This window comes from Notechis scutatus, chromosome 1 (genome assembly GCF_049901735.1).
Source record: "Notechis scutatus isolate UNSWTSFEM ecotype Mainland chromosome 1, rNotScu1.2, whole genome shotgun sequence".
NCBI classification, from domain to species: Eukaryota; Metazoa; Chordata; class Lepidosauria; order Squamata; family Elapidae; genus Notechis; species Notechis scutatus.
In genome coordinates this window covers 76,062,977-76,084,926 of record NC_142009.1, presented here as the reverse complement: position 1 = coordinate 76,084,926, position 21,950 = coordinate 76,062,977, and the positions used below count along the sequence as shown (strand labels likewise).

The window sequence follows — 21,950 nt, the reverse complement described above, 5'->3', positions numbered from 1 at the left end:
GGAGAGAAGGGAAGATTGTTGCAGATCATTGAAAAGTTTGGTGGTGTGGAACTGCCCTAAGTTGAAATAAGAAAAAGAAATTATTTATATACCTCCATTTCTCACTATTGTTGCAGGAGTGAGACATATTTTAATCAATGAAACATTTCGTTTTTGATTCATGATTGTATTAGTATTGAATGGATGGATGTTGCTATGTCAACTGGCATTTCCTCTTATCATTTTAAAACTAACTCAGACAATGCAATGTAAAAAAAAAGAGATTTATGACTTTATCTCAGCATTTATTTCAGTGGAGAGCACAGTCTGTTAGAAGGCCTCCATTACAGCCCACCAGAAGGGTTCAAACCTTTTAAATTTCCCCATCTGCTTCCCCCGTATTTTCCCATGAAAGTTGTGCTCTGCCTAACCTGGCAAAATTATAATGTTTGACATACACAAAGATAGAGGGATGCATCCTTTGCACCTCATGTTAGTTTTTTTCCCCTCTTGAGTATTTATGACTTTGTGGGGAGAAGCATAACTTCGATATATGAGATGCTACTATAAATCTCTGTACTCCGGAAGCCCAGCCCCACATTCATAAAATAGTAGCAAAAACGTAAACTATAAAACATAGAACTGTAGTGATAGAGCGATTATACAGAGAGAGAGAGATGGTAGATTATTGTAATTAAAAAGATGAGAGTGATGATGATGAGGAGGAGGAGGAGGAGGGGGGGGGGGGTTATAGGTTTAGCCACCCTTGAGACTAGAAGACACCTAAGGACATAAGTCTGTCTGATCCAAGGCGCATTGGTTCCCTCTTCATCAACTTCCGCTCTTACAGTATGACTGTAAGAGCAGGAGAGAATGACAAAGATGGGGGGGAAGCAGTTTGAGCGGTCCCACTCACCTACAGATGGCTCTAGACATGTTCCACTCCACGGGGATAGAAAGTTGTCCATATCATGGGTGTAACAATGATATTCAATATAATTCTGCTTTTTTAAAGTTTCTATTGCATCTAAAAGTGAATACTAGCATCTTAAATTGTGCACAGTAAATGTGATGACCCGGGGCGTGGCACAAAAATAACCAAAGTCACCAAAGTAGATAAAATTCCCTTTAATGCCTCCAACCTGGCCCACAATGTCCAATTATCCTCAGCAGGAGATCAAACTCTTCCAAAAACAGTCTACAAAGGGAAGAAATGCAGTCCGAACCCAAAATACAGATAAAGTAGAAATAAAAAAAAACCAACACAAACCACGCTGAAGTCATTAACATGACAGACCGGGATAAGAACTTGCAGACTTCCAAAAGATAACGAAGCACACACAGTTGGGAGGACGCCAAAACCCAGATAAGCCTCGACAAAGATAATGCACGCTTTGCTTCCAAGCAACTTTGCCATGCGCAGTTTGCCCTTTTAAGCAGTCTTCCCAGCTGCAGCCCATGAAGGGGATCAGGGCCCTTTCCTCCCCCGTAAACCACCTTGCTCCCTTATCCGTTCCTCCCTGTGTGTCCTAGGATGAAGAGGGGGTGGGCCTGGGTTTTCCTCTGAATGCCCAGCCGGCCTATGTCCTTCCCCAGTTTCCTCCACAGCCACCAGAGCCACACTCCCATTCCCTGTCAGCTGTTCCACCTCTCCCTCGGAATCAGATTCCAACTGGATTCCAACATGACAGTAAACAACCCATGTAGATCTTTAATTTCAAACATTATGTGATCCTTGTATCTGTACTAGCCGGTATGATTATATGATTCCTGAACACTTTTCAGTGGTAACACCATTGCAATAATAAAGAGTATTGTTACTACAGTAGATGTAATGATGCAGAAGCACTCCTAACCAACTACAGTTCCTTCCTATGAGTCCAGTATCAAATGAGGATCAGGGAGCACTTTCAGATTTTGGATCTCTTACTTTGTGTTGATCCTCGGTCCTGTACCAACACCTGCCTTCAATTCTGCATTAAAACCAATTCACAGGTAGTCCTTGACTTACAATCATTCATATAGTGACCACTCAAAGTTACAACATCACTGAAAAAAAGCAACTTATGACTGTTTCTCATGCTTACAACCATTGCAGCATCCCCATAGTTACGTGATCAACATTTGGACACTTGGCAACTGGCATGTATTGAGGCCGGTTCCTGAGGCCATCTGATCACCCTTTGTGACCTGCTGACAAGCAAAGTCCATGGAGAAGCCACATTCATTTAATAGCCGTGTTATTAACATAACAGTGGAGCAAGAAAGGTTGTAAAATGGGGCAAAACTCACTTAACAACTGTATCCTTTAGCAATGGAAATTCGGAGCTCAGTTGTGGTTTGTAAGTCCAGGACTATCTGTATAGAGTATTTGCGTTACTCTACAATGTTGCACTAATGCAGATTATTATTATTATTATTTAAAGAATTTTTTCCATTTTGGACTCTACTTTTTAATGTTGTCTTTTCTGCCTATGTTTACAGTAAAATTTAGATCTGAAATGAATGCCTAATCTGACCTATCTGAAATAGGTCACATTAGAGGCATACCATGTTTTTTAAAAAAAATGAGGAGTGGCATCAGAAAAACAAAGGCTTCAGTTTCTGAGTTTCAGAAAATAAATACATAAATCTGTTACCATGTGTTCTTTGCAATAACAAAAATAGGCTTTGTTTAGCAGGCTTGAGTTCCAGCATACATAACAAACAGCCCTATCAGATTAGTATTTTCTATCCCATGCTTGAGCAAGGAGGGAAAGGGGCTTGTTGGTGGGAGTTGCTTTCCTGAAACACATGTAGTGAGTGACTTCCTAGCATTACGTTAGAAGTGAAAATTGGGGATTTGTCATTTCTGCATCAGCTTTCTCTGATCTGAGTGCCCTCCAGTGTATGATTTTCATTTTCCAGAATTCTTGGTAAAGGCCATACTGGTTGGGGGTTTCTGGGAGTTCTTTGGTTCAAACAGAAATCCTTTTGAACTTTGGAAAGGAATTTAATTGGCTTGAGTTTGATGAATAAACATGGCTTTATTTGTAGTGAGTTCCTTGGTCTGTTTTTATTTTTGAATTCTTCTTCGTTGGAGCACTGAAATGTAAAGCGATATTTGGGTTGACTGTTTAGGTTCAACTCTGAGCTTTGGCTTACAGTAAATATGAGTTTTGTCCTACCAAAGTATCACTTTACACAAATCTGCCTTTGTGAAGCTCAGCAAATAAACCTTTCTAGCATATAAACCCCAAACTGATGATTTGTTTACTGTTAAATATTTACTGTGAAGCACTATGGACTTTTAAAAACTGGTTATTCTAGTTTGTCTCTTCTAGCAAATGCTGTAGTTTGTAAGAACTTTCTTATTTTTAGTCCTCTTGTCTGTGCTACTTCTTTGATTAGGCAGGAAGGACTAACATGAGCTCTAATCTTTAATGCACACATAATATAACTGTATTTTCAAAATAAATAACACCGCATTCTGGTGGGAAAAGGGAACACAGAATTAATATTCGGTATATTTGATGTCACTTAAACTGACTGAAGGGAACTGAACTCATCATCTCTTTGGAGGAACTGGTATATTAGATATATATTAACAGCCTACAAATTTCTATGGTCCTAGGCAATGAGTAGCATTTTTATTAAAAAAAAGGACATTAGGAAGAAAATAATTATTTTAAGATGTTTCACTTTCAGCACAAAGTGAATTAATTTTACTAAAATGTCCAAAGCAGAAATAGTACCTTAGAGCTTTTTATCACCATATCCTTGCTTCAGCTTTGTCCTTGTTAACATGCTCATAATAAATTAAACTCAATTTGTTCTTTTGCTAGATAATTTGGTAAAGTAAAATTAAGTTGTCTCTATCAAGGGAAGTTTCATAGCAAAACAAACATCTTCATCCAATTATTGGTAATCAGAATTCAGTTCTGCCAGCTATACAATGCTGGTGCTGCCAATAACCTTAAACTTGTATGTGTGTGTTTTAAAAATTCTTATAGGGCTCATTATGCTATCATCTGATTGCATTATATTGACTGGAAATGACTTCTACATCTGCCATTCTGGATTAATACAACTCTTTTATTTTCCAGGTAGATGGGCCTATTCACCACTACATTTGGAATCAGCCATTTGTTATGTGGTTTAATTAAAAACACACCCATGCCAACATCTAGACAACGAAAGAATAGGAACATAGGCCATATGTCATATTGGCCTACATGTGTCATAGGGCATAAAGGTAGTCCTTGAGTTACGAATACATAAGTCATAGGACATAAAAGTAGTCCTTGAGCCTGCCCATTCCATTCGTGACCTGAGGATTCGTAGAAGTGAATCTCATATCTTGAACGCAATCAATCCCTGCTTTCACCCACGCATTCAATAATCGAATGTGTGGCTTGTTAGTGTACATGAGGTATTTTGGGGTGGGGAAGTTTATGGGGGGGTGGGGGCTAGTGATGGAACAGGCGACCTGCTTCAAACCACCCAAGGCCTCTCCTGATCCAAAGATACCTCATTCTCCCTCCCTTGGGGTTCCCACAATTGCTTTCCCCCCCCCCCAATCCTGCTGCACCAGGTGACTTACTTTATGAAGATCTGGCTCCTCTCCAGCCTGTTTCTTTGCCTGCTTCCTCCCTTCTCATCAGCAAAAGGCTTGACGAGGCCTCCAGTGATGAAAAAGGAGGCCGGGAAGGCTATGCGGTGGCCTTCTGGGCGTCCTTTCTTGTCGATGATCTGCTTGATGAGTCCCCCAGTGATGGAAAAACAGGCCCGGAAAATCTTGTTGCAAAACATTGAACTATTGCATTTTTCATTCATGCCAAGCCATCAAGATTAGAATGTATTGCATTAAAATATAAAATTCTACCATTCTTACCTACAGGAACCGTATTAAATGCCAATAATTGCTGCTTTCCCTTTCTCTTTTTAACAGCTTGCCCAAATTGATTCAAGAGCAGTACAGCTTGGTTCTCTCTTTGTCCGGGGCCTTGGCGTGTTGCTGATGGCCAATAGTGCCTGCGGTTTCCCCTTTCAAATGGATGATTTGATGCCATGGCACGTATTTGATGGAAAACTTTTTCAAGAGAAATACCACCAAGCCCATAGAGGATGCCCTTTATATCAGCTCCTAGAACACAATGCAAGTATACAGTCTTGAGAAAACCTTTTTGTACTTAAAAAGATGAATGAAACATGTATATATGTATGATGTATATATGACATTTAGCCTCTGAAGCCTCCCAGAGTTTCCTGACTAACCGTCAGGGTTCCAAGTAACAAGCCCAACACAATCAAAATTCTGAGGCCTGGAGTTTCTCAGAGTATGAATTTATTAGGAATGTCATATTGGCACAGCTGGTGAAAACCCAACTCTGAAGGACCCGAGGTTTTCCAAATTAAAACCCAAAGTCCATGCCCCCAGGTCACACGTCCATCACATGGTCCAACCAGGTCACAGTCCCAACTTCAGCTGGCTTCAGTCCATGCCTTCCCCGCACCTGGTGAGAACATTGGTTTCCAGAAGAAAGAATTTTATTTTGGCTACACATCCCCCCCAGCTATCTTTATTTTCCCCCTCCCATTACTACAGCTTCAACCAGCCTCACTATGGCAGCCCTGAAGATGGCTTCCAATATGGCTTCAGGTTGATAGTAATATTTGTTTGATGTGGAGAAATGGACCTCAGCTTTAATCATAATTAGAGGTGACATTATTAATTTGGTGGGACAAAAGTTTGTCACAATCTTCTCTAAGCATTACTAATCAGGTTATTAATTTTAGAACTGCTGTACAGTCATGGAATATTTGTATTCTCTTCAGATACTTCAAAAAGCACTCTATGTTTATAAAGAATGGACTAGATCACCATGGCAACTATAAAATGTTTGGACTTCAGCTCTTAGAATTCTAGGAATTGAAGTCTGGAGATCTTAAAGTGGCTGAGATCGAGAAACACTGGACTATATAAATGTTGAAATGTTGATGCAAAGATAACTGTCCACTGAAGAGCTGATATGTTGATATTTCAAGGTGTTTCATAAAAATGAACACTTCTATCTGAAGTAACTCTTTGGTTAAAAAAAGCCCAGCCTTTGCTAAGTTAAAACTAGCCTTTCAAGATACCAGACCAGAGGCTGGTTTATGCATAGTTCAAAATCATGATTCAGTATTTGATAAGTGAATTTAAGATTCATGCTCACCATTTCAGTCTTTTCCCTGTGCGTGGTGAAGATTAAAAGACAGTTGAGTTTTGATTCATTCTGTCAGGTTTTGTGCCCACTTGAGCATTTAGGAAAGAAAGAGTCTCTACTCCACTTTTAAGCTCAAGGTTTACTTTTTCCTAAAGTCAAGCAGTTACAGCATAAGCTGGATCTCAATATTCCCATGCAAAGCCGGCATTTCCTCCTCTTCCCTGGCCCTCCCCCCTTGACCAGTCCATCAGTGTCCAATGATATTCAAATTAGATATTTTGGAAACGGCTTTGAGATTTGGTGCCTCTTTGGTGGAGCTTCGCATTCCATTCCCATGGCTCCATCCCTCATTGGCCAATCTGTTCTGGATTAACACCTCTGGTTCCTGTCATCATCCCCTGTCATCCCCCTTTCTACCTTCTATCTCCCCCCTCCCTGCATTTTATGGCAGGATGCCAGTGAAGCGAAATATGCTGAGGATGGCAGATCTGATATCATAATTAGACCATAAGCTATTTTTTTAAATGAAGCCGTACCTTGAATTGGATATACAGAACACAGGAAGAGGAAAGTAGACACTGCTTTAGTCTAATCCAGTGTTTCTCAAACTTGGGAACTTTTAAGATGGGTAAAAATTCCCCATGTTGGCTGGGGAATTCTGGGAGTTGAAATCCACCCATCTTAAAAAATTGTCAACTTTTAGAAAGCCTGATCTAACCATATTTTGCCCTTTTCTTTGGCTGGACTAGGGCTGGACTGGTAACTAGCACATACTTTTATCTTTAACATCTGAACCAAAGTTTAATGATTTCATGTTAATTTGACTCAAGTGAAAATTTCTCAGAGTTATTCAATATTATTTCACCTACAGGAGTTACGATGCACAAAGTTTCATAATCTATTGGACCTTATTTGCAAAGCCAGCTCAGCAAACGGGAGGAAAATCCAGAGCAGACCAAGGCCAAGCAGCTTCATGATAAGTAGGTGCTACCTGAATTCTTCAGAAAATCCACTGCATGTGACTCATGAGAATATAACCCCCTTTGCCAAGACTTAAGTTCCAATGAATCAAAGCTTGGCAGATAAAATGTTGATGCGCTGTAGTCCAACAGCATTTGTTATAAAAACTGAGTAGTCATGGGAGAAGCAAATTGGAAATAAATGCAGTATTTGATTTCCTGTGTAAATTGAATTCCATGCAAAAGAACAAATGTGCTCCATGGATATGGGAGAATGTGTTCTTTCAGAAAGAGATATACATTCTTCATGTAGGACAGCATGCAGAGTATACCAAATCTTGCTTATTCAAGAAATTGATAAAATCTTAACTTGCTTGATACATGTGCATAATCTCACCTCTGTTGCTTCTATAATTTAAAGAGCTGGTAGTTACATGTTCCATATTTTTTTCCATTCTAGCTTAAAAACAGGATGCTGTTTTCGTCCATAGAAACTTCATTTTAAATACAGTATAAATATGGGGAGACTTTTTCTTCAGGGTATTATCACTGTCCAATATTTTCTTTAGGGAAGCATGGAAGGGGAAGAAGTTCTCACCGGAAGCTTCTGAGTAGAAATCCATCTCATTCTTATCAGCCCCAGGGCAGGGAAAGCCAGTGGAGAGAGCCTCAACCAACTGGTTCCTTCTCTGAATTTCAGCCCTCAGGTAAAAACAAAATCACACAAAACTAAAAATACCAAGCTACAATTTTTGAAATTATTTACTCACACCTTTTTTTTTTTAAGTTAAAGTATGAGTCAAGGTCTTGATCATAACCCCTGAGAATGGTCAGTTGATTTTTATACAATGAAAATATTGAGTAAACAAGAAGAGGGCTTATTTTAATTATAAGACAAAGCTAACTTTTCTAAGAAAAAGAAATAACCGCATCAAAGCAAAGTTATTTTATTCCACCACATCTTTCTTTCTCACATATCAGCAGGATTTCCCTATTTAAGCAAAGATGTTCTGTGTTTGTTTTGTATCAAATTCTTAAGGAATTTCACTAGCCAGCCCACCAATTGCCTGTGTTCTCTTGTCCTAATTTGTTCCTCAGTGCAGTAAAGCTTTTGTCCAGAATCTCTATTGAATGGTTCTTGGACATACTTGAAAATGAGCTCTGAATTGCAATAAGGGCGGTTCCCACTTTCAAGCTTGAGTTTTCTTCAGTTTTTCAATGGGACAATTAAAATATCACACTTAATTGTCTGCAATTTGGCTTTGTAATTGTCTGTAGTTGGCAGCCTTATATTATTAGTCCTCTTAAAACATCAAGCTTAGAGCATCTGTTAATTTATCAGCTGAAATGACAAAAGTGTGATTTACCATTTTAAACCACAGTTTGATCAAGTCTCTCTCACTAGCACTTCTTAGCTGCTTTATGGGCTGAAAAACGATATTAGTGAAAAGATTTTTTTTAATAGTAACATTTAGGAAGGCTTTTTAACGGTTATCACTTTTTAGCTTAATCTGCCTTCAAGCTCCTTGGAAGAGTAGTAGAAGTCATCTGGGACTTCCCAACTACTTTACCACAGTCAAATAATTTTGAAGAAAAGATTATCCCTCTGCAATATTTTCGATAGACATTTATCTTACTTTTTGAAACAAAGGCCATGCTGATGGCTGATTCCAAGAGTTGCAGTGCCAGAATGGAGAAGGGTGAGCTAGATCAGGGGTCTCCAACCTTGTCAACTTTAAGCCTGGAAGACTTCAACTCCCAGAATTCTGGCTTAAAGTTGACAAGGTTGGAGACCCCTGATCTAAAGCAGTGGCTCTCAACCTTTTGGGCAACAAGGACCAGTTCCATAGAGAGAGGTTTTTCCATGGACTGGAGGGGGCATGGTTTTGCATGCTGCCTACATCCCACGGATAGGGCTTCACTAGTTTGTGCAGCCCGGTTTCTGGCATGCTTTGGTGCTGGTCCATAGACCGGGGTTGGCGACTCCTGGTCTAGAGACTTGATAGGTAACAGAGAAACTATATGTGGAATATTGGCTTCATTGTTTGTTATGTTACTTCCTCAATCTCTTTCTCTCTCTTCTCCCCTCTGTAAAAATGAACATTCTTTTCTCAGACTATTGATCACAGGATCCATGGTAAAATCTACAATCTGTCCTTCCAGGGTCTTTTTCCCACTCATGTCATTATAATACTGAAATGTTTTGTGATTGATGAGAAGGCCTTCAGTTACATATGAGTTAAAATAGCAAGGACTGAAACAGAAAGATTGCATGGAGATGGATCAAGAACTCTGAGCATTTTGAGGGACTATCACTTCCTAAAAGAAATAAACAGTATTTGCAATATTCTTTAGAATATTTCTTCATTTCTTCCATATTTGAAGAATACCAAATATTTCTATCAATAACAATATTTCTTCAATATGAGCCACGGTGACACAGTGGTTAGAATGCAGTACTGCAGCTACTTCTGCTGACTGCCGGCTGCCTGCAATTTGGCAATTTGAATCTCATCAGGCTCAAGGTTGACTCAGCCTTCCATCCTTCCGAGATTGGTAAAAGGAGGAGCCAGATTGTTGGGGGCAATATGCTGATGAAGCGGTATATAAGTCTAAGTGCTATTGCTATTGCTACTGTTTCTTCATTTTTTGTGCATGTTATAAGTTAATCTGTCCCCACACCTCAGGTTCACAATATAGACCAAGACACCAATCCTTGAGGGGACAATTCCAGTTTGCTCCTCGGTAAGTAATTGAAGAAAAGGGATAAGGGATGAAAAAGCCCACTTTAACATTTGTATAAAGCCACTGGGAGAAGCCATCTGTTGATTCAGGTGAGTTATCATCAATGCTCTGATGATACTCATCTGTACATCTTTATCCTGGACCAAGCTGCACATGCTATCAGAATCTTGACCTAGTAAATGGAGGCTGTTCAGAGCTACGTGGAATGAAACAGACTGAAAATGAACCCATAACTGTTTCTGAAAGTCTTTGAGGAGTGAATGGTCACCTATGAGCCAGTTGTATGATGGAAGATTTATCCCAATTGTGGTTGCTAAAACAGGATTGTCTGTATTGTTGTTGTTTTTGTTATTTCCCATGTAAATGATGACGGGAGAGGTTCTCTCTTATTAGAATGAATTGTTCATTTGGGCTTCATAACTATTTCCTTTTGGTTTTTAGATGGCCAAGATGACGCTTCTCAAGGCTATCAATGAATAAGAAGAGTTTGAGCAGAGAAGTTCTGTTCTTACAATGTATGCAGTTAATTGTTTGAACAAATGGGAGTTTTGATTGATTTGTTCTGATTTGCTCTTATGATTTGCAAAGCTTAATGAGGCACAATATCTCTTTCAACAAAAAAAGATGGAAGATGCCTTTCCCTTTAAAGTTGCATGTCCTCATATTGTTGCACCCATTGCCAATAGGCTTTCTTCCTAAATAAATTGTTTTTCAAAATCTACAACTCTAAATATACAAGTACAGGTGGTCCTTGACTTGCAGCCATTCATTTAGTAACTGTTCGAAGTTACAACAGCACTGAAAAATGACCTACAACCAGTTTTCATGCTCACAATGGTTGCAGCATCCCCAGGGCCACCTGATCAAAATTTCGGCACTGATAACCCATGTACAGGCAGTCCTTAGCTTACAGCAGTTCATCAGTGACCATTTGAAGTTACAACGGCACTGAAAAGAGTGACTTACGACCATTTTTCACACTTACGACCATTGCAGCATCCCAATGGTCACGTGATTTACCTTCAGATGCTTGATAACCGACTCATCTTTATGATGAGTGCAGAGTTCAGGAGTCATTTTGTGACCTTCTGACAAGCAAAGTCAATAGGGAAACCAGATTCACTTAACAACCATGTTAACTAACATGTAACAGATAATCAGAGTTGGAAGGGACCTTGTAAGTCAACTAGTCCAACCCCCTGCCCAAGCAGGAGACCCTACACCATTTCTGACAAATGGCAGTCCAATCTCTTCTGGAAAGTCTCAAGTTTTGACGCTCCCACAACTTCCGAGGGAAAGCTGTTCCATTGGTTGATTGTTCTCACTGTCAGAAAGTTTCTCCTTATTTCCAGGTTGAATCTCTCCTTGTTCAGTTTCCATCCATTATTCCTTGTCTGGCCTACAGGCGCTTTAGAAAATAGCTCGAATCCTTCCTCTCTGTGACAGCCCCTCAAATATTGGAAGACTGCTATCATGTCTCCCCTGGTCCTTCTCTTCACTAGACTAGCCAAGCCCAGTTCCTGCAACCGTTCTTCATATGTTTTAGCTTCCAGTCCCCTAATCATCCTGGTTGCTTTGCTCTGTACTCTTTCTAGAGTCTCAACATCTTTTTTATAGTGTGACCAAAACTGGATGCAGTATTCTAGGTGTGGTCTTACTAAGGCTTTTTAGAGTTAGTACTTCCCTTGATCTTGACCGTATCCCTCTGTTAATATTTCCCTATTAGTACTTCCCTTGATCTTGACTGTATCCCTCTGTTAATACAACTTAGGATTGCATTAGCTTTTTTGGCTGCTGCTGCACACTGCTGGCTCATATTTAGCTGGTTGTCCACCAAGACTCCAAGATCCCTCTCACAGTTACTGCTGTTTAGCCTGGTTTCACCCAGTCTATATGTGTACTTTTGGTTTTTCTTGCCTGTGTAGGACTTTTCTCTACATTGAATTTCATTTTGTTAAATTTACTAATTTAACAACTGCAGTGATTCACTTAACAAATGTGGCAAAAAATGGTGTAAAATGGGGCAAAACTCAACAAATGTTTCACTTAACAACATAAATTTTGGGCTCCATTGTGGTCGTAAGTTGAAGACTACCTGTATTTACAACAGTCAGACTCCCAGGGTCTTGAGATTGTCCTTTGCGACCTTCCCAGCCAGTTTCTGACAAGCAAAGTCAATGGGAGAAAGTGGATTCACTTAACCATTGGTAAGTTATTTAACAACCTCAGTCATTTGCTTAATAATCACTTGGTTGTAAGTGGTTGTAAGTAGAGGACTACCGATAGTCCTCAACTTGTCATCAATTGTTTAAAGACCATTCCGAGTCATGACAGCTTTGGGAAGGATGCCTTATGGCCTATAGAGCATTTCTGGTTGTCTTAAAATGTTGCGTTGCCTCCCCGCCCATATTTTGGGCACTTGGCAACCAGCTCACATTTACAATTGGTGAAGTTTACCATGGTCATGTGGTCATTATTTGAGATATATATAGAGAGAGAGCTGGCTTCTAGATTTTTTGCTGGTTTCTGCTAAAACCTGGTCATTTGGGAGAGTGCCTTTTATTTACATCCACTGTATAAAAAAAATATGTCAAAAATTTGGTCATTAGTTACAACTACTACAATGTATCTCCAAATTCCAGTGCCAATTGCTGTTGTAAGTCAAAGAATAGCTTTACTGTGGTTAAGTTTAACCACAGTTTGTTGGGTTTAGATAATAAAACAATCCAACCTTGTCCAGAATATCTTGTTGTGAATATCAGATCAAACATGGGAAAGAATAGGAAGGAACTGTTTTCTTTATTATTGTAAAAAAAAAAAAAAAAAGGTTTATGTGACTTGTGAACATAGACATCAGGAAAAAAGAAACCAGTGGCATGTCTGAATACAGCAAATAATATGGGGGTTTTTTCTGTTTTCTCATTTGCAACAATCAATCATACATAACTGATCCTGTAAAAGTAGTTTTTTGTTTTTTTCTGGCAAGTCACTCAGGAAATAGCTATGCCGTTTATAAATACAATCACTTCCATGTCTATACATTAGCATACCTAGAAAGCACCTTGGATGGAGGCCAGTTGGCAATACGCAGGAATCAAAGAGATTCAAATGCAAGCTGGGTCTACTATCATTTATTTTTCTGGCTTACTAAGCTGATCTCTGGCATTAGTCCATGTAAATATGGCCTGTACCTCATACTTGTCCTTGTGGATTGCAAAATAATTGCAAAATAAGAATTTAAATTTGATGTCGCTTGTACAAAAGCAGCACTTAAAATTAATTAAATAAACTACTGTACAGTTCTCAAATACTGTAGATTTAACTGAATGTAAGCAGAGAGTATTCAGATAAACTGAGAATATTTATGATAAAAAAAGTTCTTAGGAATTGTGTCTGTACTAGATCTTTTTATTTCCTGATAATTATAACTTATTATTGGAAATATTCCTATAAAAACCCTTACCTATCTACCGCACCTATTTTGTTTATTTTTCCATGAATCTATGTGGAAATATCTATTTTTACTTATTCAGGAACTTCAACATAACTTTCAGGATCAATTCTTTATGTTGTTATTTTTGTGACTTATTTTAATTGCCCCTGTACTTCAGGCCAAATTAACTTTTTTAACTATTGAAATGTCAACCTAATTACTGTGTGTCATGATCAGTTGGTTGTCTTCATTTTGATTTCATTATTATGGGTTCATCTTTGGTTAGTTTACATATTTTAACATGCTTTTATAATTTGACATTTATGTTACAAGTTCCATGAGAGGCCAGGGTTTTTAAGAAGCAGCTACGGTCACCAACAAGTATCCCAATTTCCAGTTCCCTTTTTCCCCCCCCAAACAACCCAACCCACATCTGATGATTTTCAAAGCTCTTAAGTGCTGAGAATACCATAAATCAATCTTTGCTCCCTCCATCTGACCGGTTGGAGACTGCTATAGTGGCATTCAGTTAATTTTCTTCTACTTCCACCAATCTTTATTGCAAGTTGTGTGCATCTGCTTGGTATTTTCCCAAAAGAAAAGAGTAGTAGGAACGGGAAAAGACTGCCCAGGCATCATCTGTTTGTTGCATTTTAAAGAGTGGAAAAATATTAATGTCTTAGCACAAAATATTGCATCATCTTCTGTTGCTTTAGTGGGGAACCTTTTGGTGCCCAAGAGGTACATTAATAAGGGGGAGGGAGGAAGAGAGATGCAAAGTGGGTAGGGTTATCACACAGGGAAGGTTGGGGAGGAATTGGGTGAGTCTATCAGCCAGGGGTGGGATTCTACCAGTTCGCACCTATTCGCTAGAACCGGTTGTTAACATTCTAAACACTTCAGAGAACTGGTTGTCAGAAGAAATTACTGGCCTAATCCTGTAAGGAAGGCAGGAAGGAAACATTCTGGTGTTGTTGCCTACAGAAACTGCCTCTCCGTTAACTCTTACTACATTCTTGGCAGGACTAGACTTCCTGTCTCTGGAACTTCTCTGGAGTTATTTTCCCTTCCTTTGCTGGTACTTTGCTTGTGTGGAGTGACCATTTAAAGTTACAATGGCACTGAAAAAAGTGTCTTATGACCATTTTTCACACTTACGACTGTTGCAGCATCCCCACAGTCATGAGAGGCCAGACGAGGAGATGCGTGCCTCAGTGTGAGTGATATTGAGTTGGCCACGCCCAGTCAATAACATGAGCACCAAGCCACGTCCACTCAGTCACATGACCACCAAGCCACGCCCACAGAACCGGTTGTTAAAAAATTTGAATCCCACCCTTGCTATCAGCCCTTTTGAGATTGTCCAGACAAACCATGAGTATTAATACTACCTTAGTATAATACAGAATTCTCAAGCCTGAAAGGGCTTTTGGATGTCTCTTATCATATGGTAGTCGAGGCTAAGAGCCTGTCTCCCAAGGTTTTTCTCGCAGCTCATTACATTGTTTTTAATTGCAGAGTTCTAGCTTTCATCTGTCCACCGTCTCAAAGGGATGGGAAAACAGGACCTTCAGTTTTCAGTTGTCTTGATCCAAATGGGCACCAGGAAAGTGACAAGAAGATTCAGGGGCTCCAGGTCATTCTGAGTATAAAATGCTCACCTCTGTCCTACAAGAGGAGCAAAGGAACTATGAAATTGCCCATAGAAAAATGGGCATTTGATTTTGCAGGATGCAGTCAAATCTCCACATGGATGCTGTTAAGTTACTGAGGTCTGAAGTTATATCAAATATACAATTATTCACACATGCAGCATTTGAAAACTATTGCCAACTGAGGGACTATTGTTAAATTATAAAGTTTAATTTCAGAATATCTTGGAGCCTTAGAACCTCTCCTTCCCTTTTCAATATTCCACAAGGAGTATTCCATTCACGGTAAAAGCTACATGGAATGTGTGGAAACCATTTGTAACAAACCACTTGGCCTTCTAACATTCATGCTATCTATGTATGCTGATAAAGACGAATAAGAATAGTTCAAAAAGGCAGACCACCCTGGGAGCCAGAATACAAGCCATTCAAACAAAAATATTTCTCGTGTGAAGATGACAAGGTAACATTCAGGTGAAAGTAAAAGGGGAAAAAAAGCAAACCCAGGGAAAATCCACTTTCTGAGTCAAATGACAGAAAAGCAAGTAATGACCCAAAATAACTCCCTGTTGCCTGGCAATTCTGATTTTTTAAAAATCCTCAACAGAAAAATGACAACGTTTGTAAATTGCCTGACTCCATTGCCACAAGTGAGTCTCAGTTCAGAAGGGGATTATATCCAAATTATATCCAATTTCCCTTATCATTAAGAGATTGTACTAGCCCTTGCACTCACAAAACCTGAAGGAAAAAAAATTAAACATTGTCTTCAGTTATTTATTATTTTATAATGAGCACTGATTTTATTTTATAATGAGCACTGATAGCGCAGTGGTTAGAATGCAGTATTGCAGGCTAACTCTGCCTGCTGCCTGGAGTTTGATCCTAACCAGTTCAAGGTTGACTCAGCTTTCCAAGGTCAGTAAAATGAGAACCCAGATTGTTGTGAGCAATATGCTGTCTCTAAACTGTTCAGAGAGTGCTGTAAAGCACTATGGAGCAGTATATAAATCTAAATGCTATTATTTTCAGTTCCTTTGTAGCAGGATTATATATTTCTGACTGTGGCTCACATTAATTCTCTGGAAATTCTCTCTAAACCGCAATGTTATATGTTAGGCCATTATTGGCAAGCAAGGTAAGTGCCTTCACTCTGAAATACAGTATTATATTTACATCATTTTAGCAATAGAGTTTGAATCTGAAGTACTGCTTTTCAATATTTGGGGTTTTGGATTAATGTGTGTGATACATTATGCACCAACTATATCATATCCTAAGCTGAACACGTGGCGTGCAGCTTTGCTTAATTTACACATGAACTTTGCATCACTTTGAGTCCTGAGAGTGAGTTGGACAGCCATATAAATTGTCTTAAATAAATAAATCTGAACGAAGAGAGAAGATCGTTACATGGAGCTATTTTCATTCCCAACAAAGATCTGGTCACAGCTTTCCCCTTCTAAATACTACTATTATGATGCTCCATTATGGAGTAAAAAAGGCTATAAGGCCACTTTAAACAAGGCTAAAGACACATTTTCTTACAATGCACATGAGCTTTGAAATACAAATGGTTTGATTAAAATTGGGTATCACTAATGTGTCAGTTCATACAGATAAAGCAATTCTCAGCCAGATCCTCTTCTGATATTTTAGCAGTAGAATTAGGCTACTAAATCTGGATTTCAAAAATCCAGATGACTGGTAAACAGTGGTTTTTTGCATCTTTTTGTTATTGCCCCAATATTTGCAGCCTAGGATGGTTAGTTCAAATTCAAACTATTAGGGAAGAGATGGGGATGGCTCGTCGAAAATGTGGTAAGGCAGTTTCAACTTTGGGTCAAACTGAAGAAGAGCAGGAAACATTTTAACACTGCAAATACCAAGCAAGAGCTGTTCATTCTTTTGTTACCAATAAGCCAGGAGTACTTCTGAACCTGGGAAAGTTTGCTATATAAGGTTGGCACACAGAGCAGAGCTGGATCAAACCATGATTAGAAATTGCACCAACAAAATGGATGTAACTATTTAAAACCCAATTTTGGGGAAGATGTTTAAAATCATTTCTGGAGTCCTGGAAAGCGCAGCTGGTCCATGGCCCTTTATCTTGAACAGCAAATGCTCACTCCCAATTCACAATAACCCTCCTATTTATCTGGGCTCTACCAGTAGCAATTTGCAACAATGGAGGAACAAAGCTGCCATTTGACCTAGAATACAATTTTCAACTAATTAATAAAGTGACCATTAGTGCCCAAGGGGATAATAACAGGAGTAAGAGCAAATTACTGTGCTAACTAATGCTTGCTAAGGGAGTGCAAAGGAGACCCTGCCATTGTATTGCAAATGTCTTGAGGCTCTATTCTTCCTTTCTCTCACCCCACTAATACTCTTAAAGTGCTTCCACTCAACACTTGCTCCTTCTTAGGACCCTTGCAAAACTGTGTCAGAATTAGCTCTTCAAAGATCAATCAGGATCTAATTGTTGCTAACAAACTACCACCTGGTGAGAAATGTTACAATATACCTTCATTACAAAGCATTCAGTCTCTTAGCCCTATAACAGCAGTAAAGAGCTGGTTAGTGGGAGGGGAAACTCTACCTCCCCCCCCCCCCCATTGCAGTTTTCAGGCACCTGCAAGACTTTTAAAAGAACTTCAAGGCAACGTGCCTTTTATAGGATCAGGGCAAAGATAGCTCTGTTATGTATGCAAAATCTAGGAACAGTTATTCACAGGGCTCCGATGTATTTTTCCCCAACCAGCAGTGGTCTTGGTGATGCAGCTTACTAAGCACCTCCCTATCAAGAAAACAATTGCCTTCATCCCTCCAGGAATTAAACAAACACTTCTCACCTCTTTATCAGTGCTGGAATATCAATAAAAAAGCCAATTGCAGCATTATCAGCAAATATATGTTAGGTTTTACAGGTATATTTTGCTGTATTGATACATTAGCTAATAATGCTGATATTTTAAAAAATGAGATTCAGTTACGAAGGGGAAAATTCATCCTTGAATACCATATCAAATGGCATAGGGTAGGCGTGCTTATAAATCTACTCCTTTGAGTTTAAACCACAGAGGTATAACTTATACCAAAGTGGCCCTAATACCTTCATTATCTAGTTATAAGCCCCATAATTACCTTTTAAGCAAAACACAATAGTATTTCCTCCCATGTTGCTGACAAGGAGACTGAGGCTGAGAGAGATAATTTAACCTAAGACCAACTAATGCACTGGTATCAAACTCGCCGTGTCACGTTGCTGTCACATGACGTATCGTGACATTTTGTCCCTCTGTGGAGCTGGGATGGGCATGGCCTGCGTATTTGGCCCACAGGCCGCCAGTTTGACACCCCTGAACTAAGGTGTTCAGGGCTTAAAAATGCACAGGTTCTAGTTGCAACATGGATAGATTGTACTGAGAAAGTCAGCAGACTTCCTCCTTGTTATTATTTGTATTTTAGATTTCTCTGTAAATATCAGCCCTGAGTAAGAATAATAGAAAGATTAAACATTACTTGGACAAGCCTTTCACAAGAACTGCTGGCGGGAGGACTATTTACTAGGCTTAACATTGGCATGGTTTAGCTAAGATCCTAGTCCCTTTGAGTATTCTGTAACAGCAGTGTTTTCTGCTTCATACATCACATAACATTCATTTTGCCAAAAATTGTGAATCTCCAACAAAGGAAAGAGGCATGTAGAAAATGAGTCAGATTCATCACAAACCAAGTATCTACAGGGTCTGAGACTACACCAAGACTTTGCCCCATCACAAGTGAATGGTTTCTCACAGGTAAAAGGATGAAAGAAAACAACAACATAAGGCATCTTTTGGACATAACCATGAATCATATTATCGTAAAATTTCCTGGAGGACTCAGAAAAAGAAAATACTCCTTTGCAATACAAACTGTTTTCTATAAAACAGGAAAAGGTGGATCAGGTTATTGAATATGGGTTTTCAATGGTAACGGAATGGTACACTCGTATCTCATGTATGATATTCCCACCGTTAAACAACTGATACCATCACTGATTAATTATATCAGTTAATCTGTTTAATAAAAATCATAATAATATCCATTGTAACAACACAATTAAATTAGTTGGAGTTTAGCAGACTCTTTAATCTCCTTGCTCATAGTTAGTGTATGATGTATCTTGGCTGAAAAATAAACTTAGGCAAGAAATTGTGGAGAGTGAAAACAATAATAGGCTTCCTGTCACAATTATGATACAAGGAATCCTTGACTTAGAATAGTTCACTTAGCGACCATTCAAAGTTACAACAGCACTGAAAAAAGCAACTTATGACCATTTTTTAACTTATGACCATTATTCAACTTATGACCATTTTTCAACTTTTTTTTTTTTTAACAAATTTTATTCAGTTTTTCACATTAAAAACAAAAATCTCTTTTTAGTGGACAACATATTTCCAGGTCATCACCTTTACATACAAATATGACAGCAATTATACATTCATATATGGATACTTAATTCTATTATTACCTTTTCCATTCCAAATTTTCAGTAAGGAGAGAAACAAACACATTAATGCTAGCCTCTTTCATTAATCTCAATCGAAACATCTTTTTGTTTCAATTTCAATTATTTCAAATATAATCCTTTAATATGTATTTTAAAAATAAAGATAAACAATATGTGTTTGCCTAATAATAATAATAATAATAATAATAATAATAATAATAATAATAATAATAATAATAATAATAATAATAATGTTACCAATGTCTCTCCTTGCTTTTAATAGTCTATATTAACTTATTAATTTAGTTGGTTCTTTAGTCTGTCATATTTCCTTTCCATTACACATTCTTTTTATAAATTCTAGATTAATACAAATTTTAACACTAAAGCAAAAAAAAACAAGTATAGGTTTCCCCCCTTTTACTGCTTTGAGTGTGACACCTCAATGATTAAAATATACCTTTATTCCCTCATCTTGATTCCCAATAAACCATTATTTTTAAGAAGTTACAATAATAATCATTACATCTTTTCATTTGGATTCCGCAGCATATTTCCCCCCTTAATTTTTAATAAAAGTTATCAGTATCTATATTACCCTATATTCTAAATATTTTTAATTGCAGAAATATTCTTATTACCCCTTGTCACCCTGCAGAATCCCCTTTTTAATTCATCAACCATTATATCTGAAAAAACAATTTCTTTTCAACGTTGTACTATTTCCGTATTTCTTTATTTCATGCACCTGTTTCTTACTGCTTCTCCTCCCCCTCTTTTCCCCATATCTTTTCTCATTCCAGTTTATATCCCTCTCTTTCTTAATAGATATCTTCCTTTCCCCTTTTCTGCTGGGTCTTTCTGCCTTTCCTGACTTCACAGGTATTCCCCCTTTTGATTGCCTTCTTAAGTCTCAACTTTTTAACCTTCCTTCTTTCCCCACTTCTTTGTAGTGTTCTTTGTGTTAATTGTCTATTTAAAATGTCTTCTCCTTGAATCGACTCCTCCTCCTCTGAAGCTCTTTCTTCTTGTTCTTCAATCATCATTTCCATTTTTTCTAACACAGAGCAAAGTGATTCACCTCATTCCTGTAGTAATTCTCTCATATTTTTAAGTTCCATTTTTAATTCCCGAAGATATATCATCATTACACACTCTTGTATTTTATGATCATTAAAGTCCACAAAAAAAACCACTTTTACTTTCCTTCTTTCTTCTTTCAATTTTCTTTTGGGAAGAAGGCAGAGCCTCCTCGCTGACAGACCGTAGATCGCGACTCTCTGCGGCTATGGTCCGTGCTCTTTCGTTGGAGCACGATCATTACGATTAGGGGCTGAAGCTGCCTTGGAGGGGTGGCGGAGTAAGGGGAAGCCGCAAGCCAGGTTGAGGGGAGCCACATCTCCCTTCCTGGGCTTGGTCTTTCTCCCCCTCCCCCCCGAAGACGAATGCAGCGGTGGTTTAAAATGGCCACCCCAAAGAGGAGGACTCAGCTGGATTAAGATTTGTGCAGGAGGGAAGAAAGAGATGGATAACATCTGAACCGGGACAACTGAGCAATACAACTAAACAAAAGTACCCCGGGATTAAGGTAACATGGAATTTTTAAGAAAAGAAAAGTGAGCGGCAAAATTACAAAGGGACAGGGGGAAAAAAAGAAAATATTTTTGACAGCTAAGCGGGGCTTCGAACTGGGAAAGGAAGAAGCCGGAACTAAGGATTTAACTAAATTGGACTAAAATATTTTGGCAATAAACAGGCATAAAATAAAGCTGGACTTAAGATTGTCAAAAAATAATAATAATAAAGTTTACAAATTGGAGACTGGACTGTGCTGGAATATGGAGGTTCAAAAAACCCTAAACAAAAAGGTGAAGACTTTGTATAATGGAGAGTGCCACCTTTTGACAAAAATTTGAGCTCAAGCAAAAGGGAAAGCATCCTGTTTCTGAATGAACTTGTGTGGATATAACACTAAAGAAATATTGAAACAAAGTAAGAATCTTAGAAAGTGAAAGTGGAACCAGAATAAAGGAAAAAGCAAGGAAAGACTGACTGTGGGATTGATTGATGTTTTTGGTATAGACCCTGGGCTGGAATAATTGAGAACTTTAGAAAATTGATAGACCATTTTTCAACTTATGACCATTGCAGCATCCCCATGGTCACGTGATTCACATTCGGATACTTGACAGTATTTATGATGGTTGCTGTGTCCCAGGGTCATGTGATAATCTTTTGGGACCTTCTGATAAGCAAAGTCAATGAGGAGGCCAATTTCACTCAACAACTGTGTTACTAATTTAACAAATGTAGTGATTCACTTAATAAATGTAGCAAGAAAAGTTGTAAAATGGAGCAAAACTCACTTAAGTAATTTCTCACTTAGAGACATAAATTCTGGGCCCAATTGTGGTCATAAGTCAAGAGCTACCTCTATTTTGATTGAAGGTTTCAGATATTCATCTACAGACTGAAACATATTTATCTGAA

General features: G+C 38.4%; 1 protein-coding gene across 4 annotated transcripts in view; it reads left to right on the top strand.

Moving 5' to 3' along the window:
• The window catches only part of FAM120B (family with sequence similarity 120 member B), a 38,283-nt gene extending 27,688 nt beyond the window's left edge, over nt 1-10,595 (top strand). For 2 of the 4 annotated variants that reach the window (XM_087968195.1, XM_087968205.1), the window contains 5 exons: nt 4,910-5,116; nt 7,039-7,147; nt 7,696-7,833; nt 9,814-9,871; nt 10,313-10,595. In XM_087968195.1, coding sequence (XP_087824321.1) covers nt 4,910-5,116; nt 7,039-7,147; nt 7,696-7,833; nt 9,814-9,871; nt 10,313-10,325 — 525 coding nt within the window. In that variant the 3' untranslated portion in view covers nt 10,326-10,595. The remainder of the gene's footprint in view (nt 1-4,909; nt 5,117-7,038; nt 7,148-7,695; nt 7,834-9,813; nt 9,872-10,312) is intronic. The other 2 variants (XM_087968208.1, XM_087968217.1) reach the window with 1 other exon arrangement.
• Nucleotides 10,596-21,950: the final 11,355 nt, after the last annotated feature.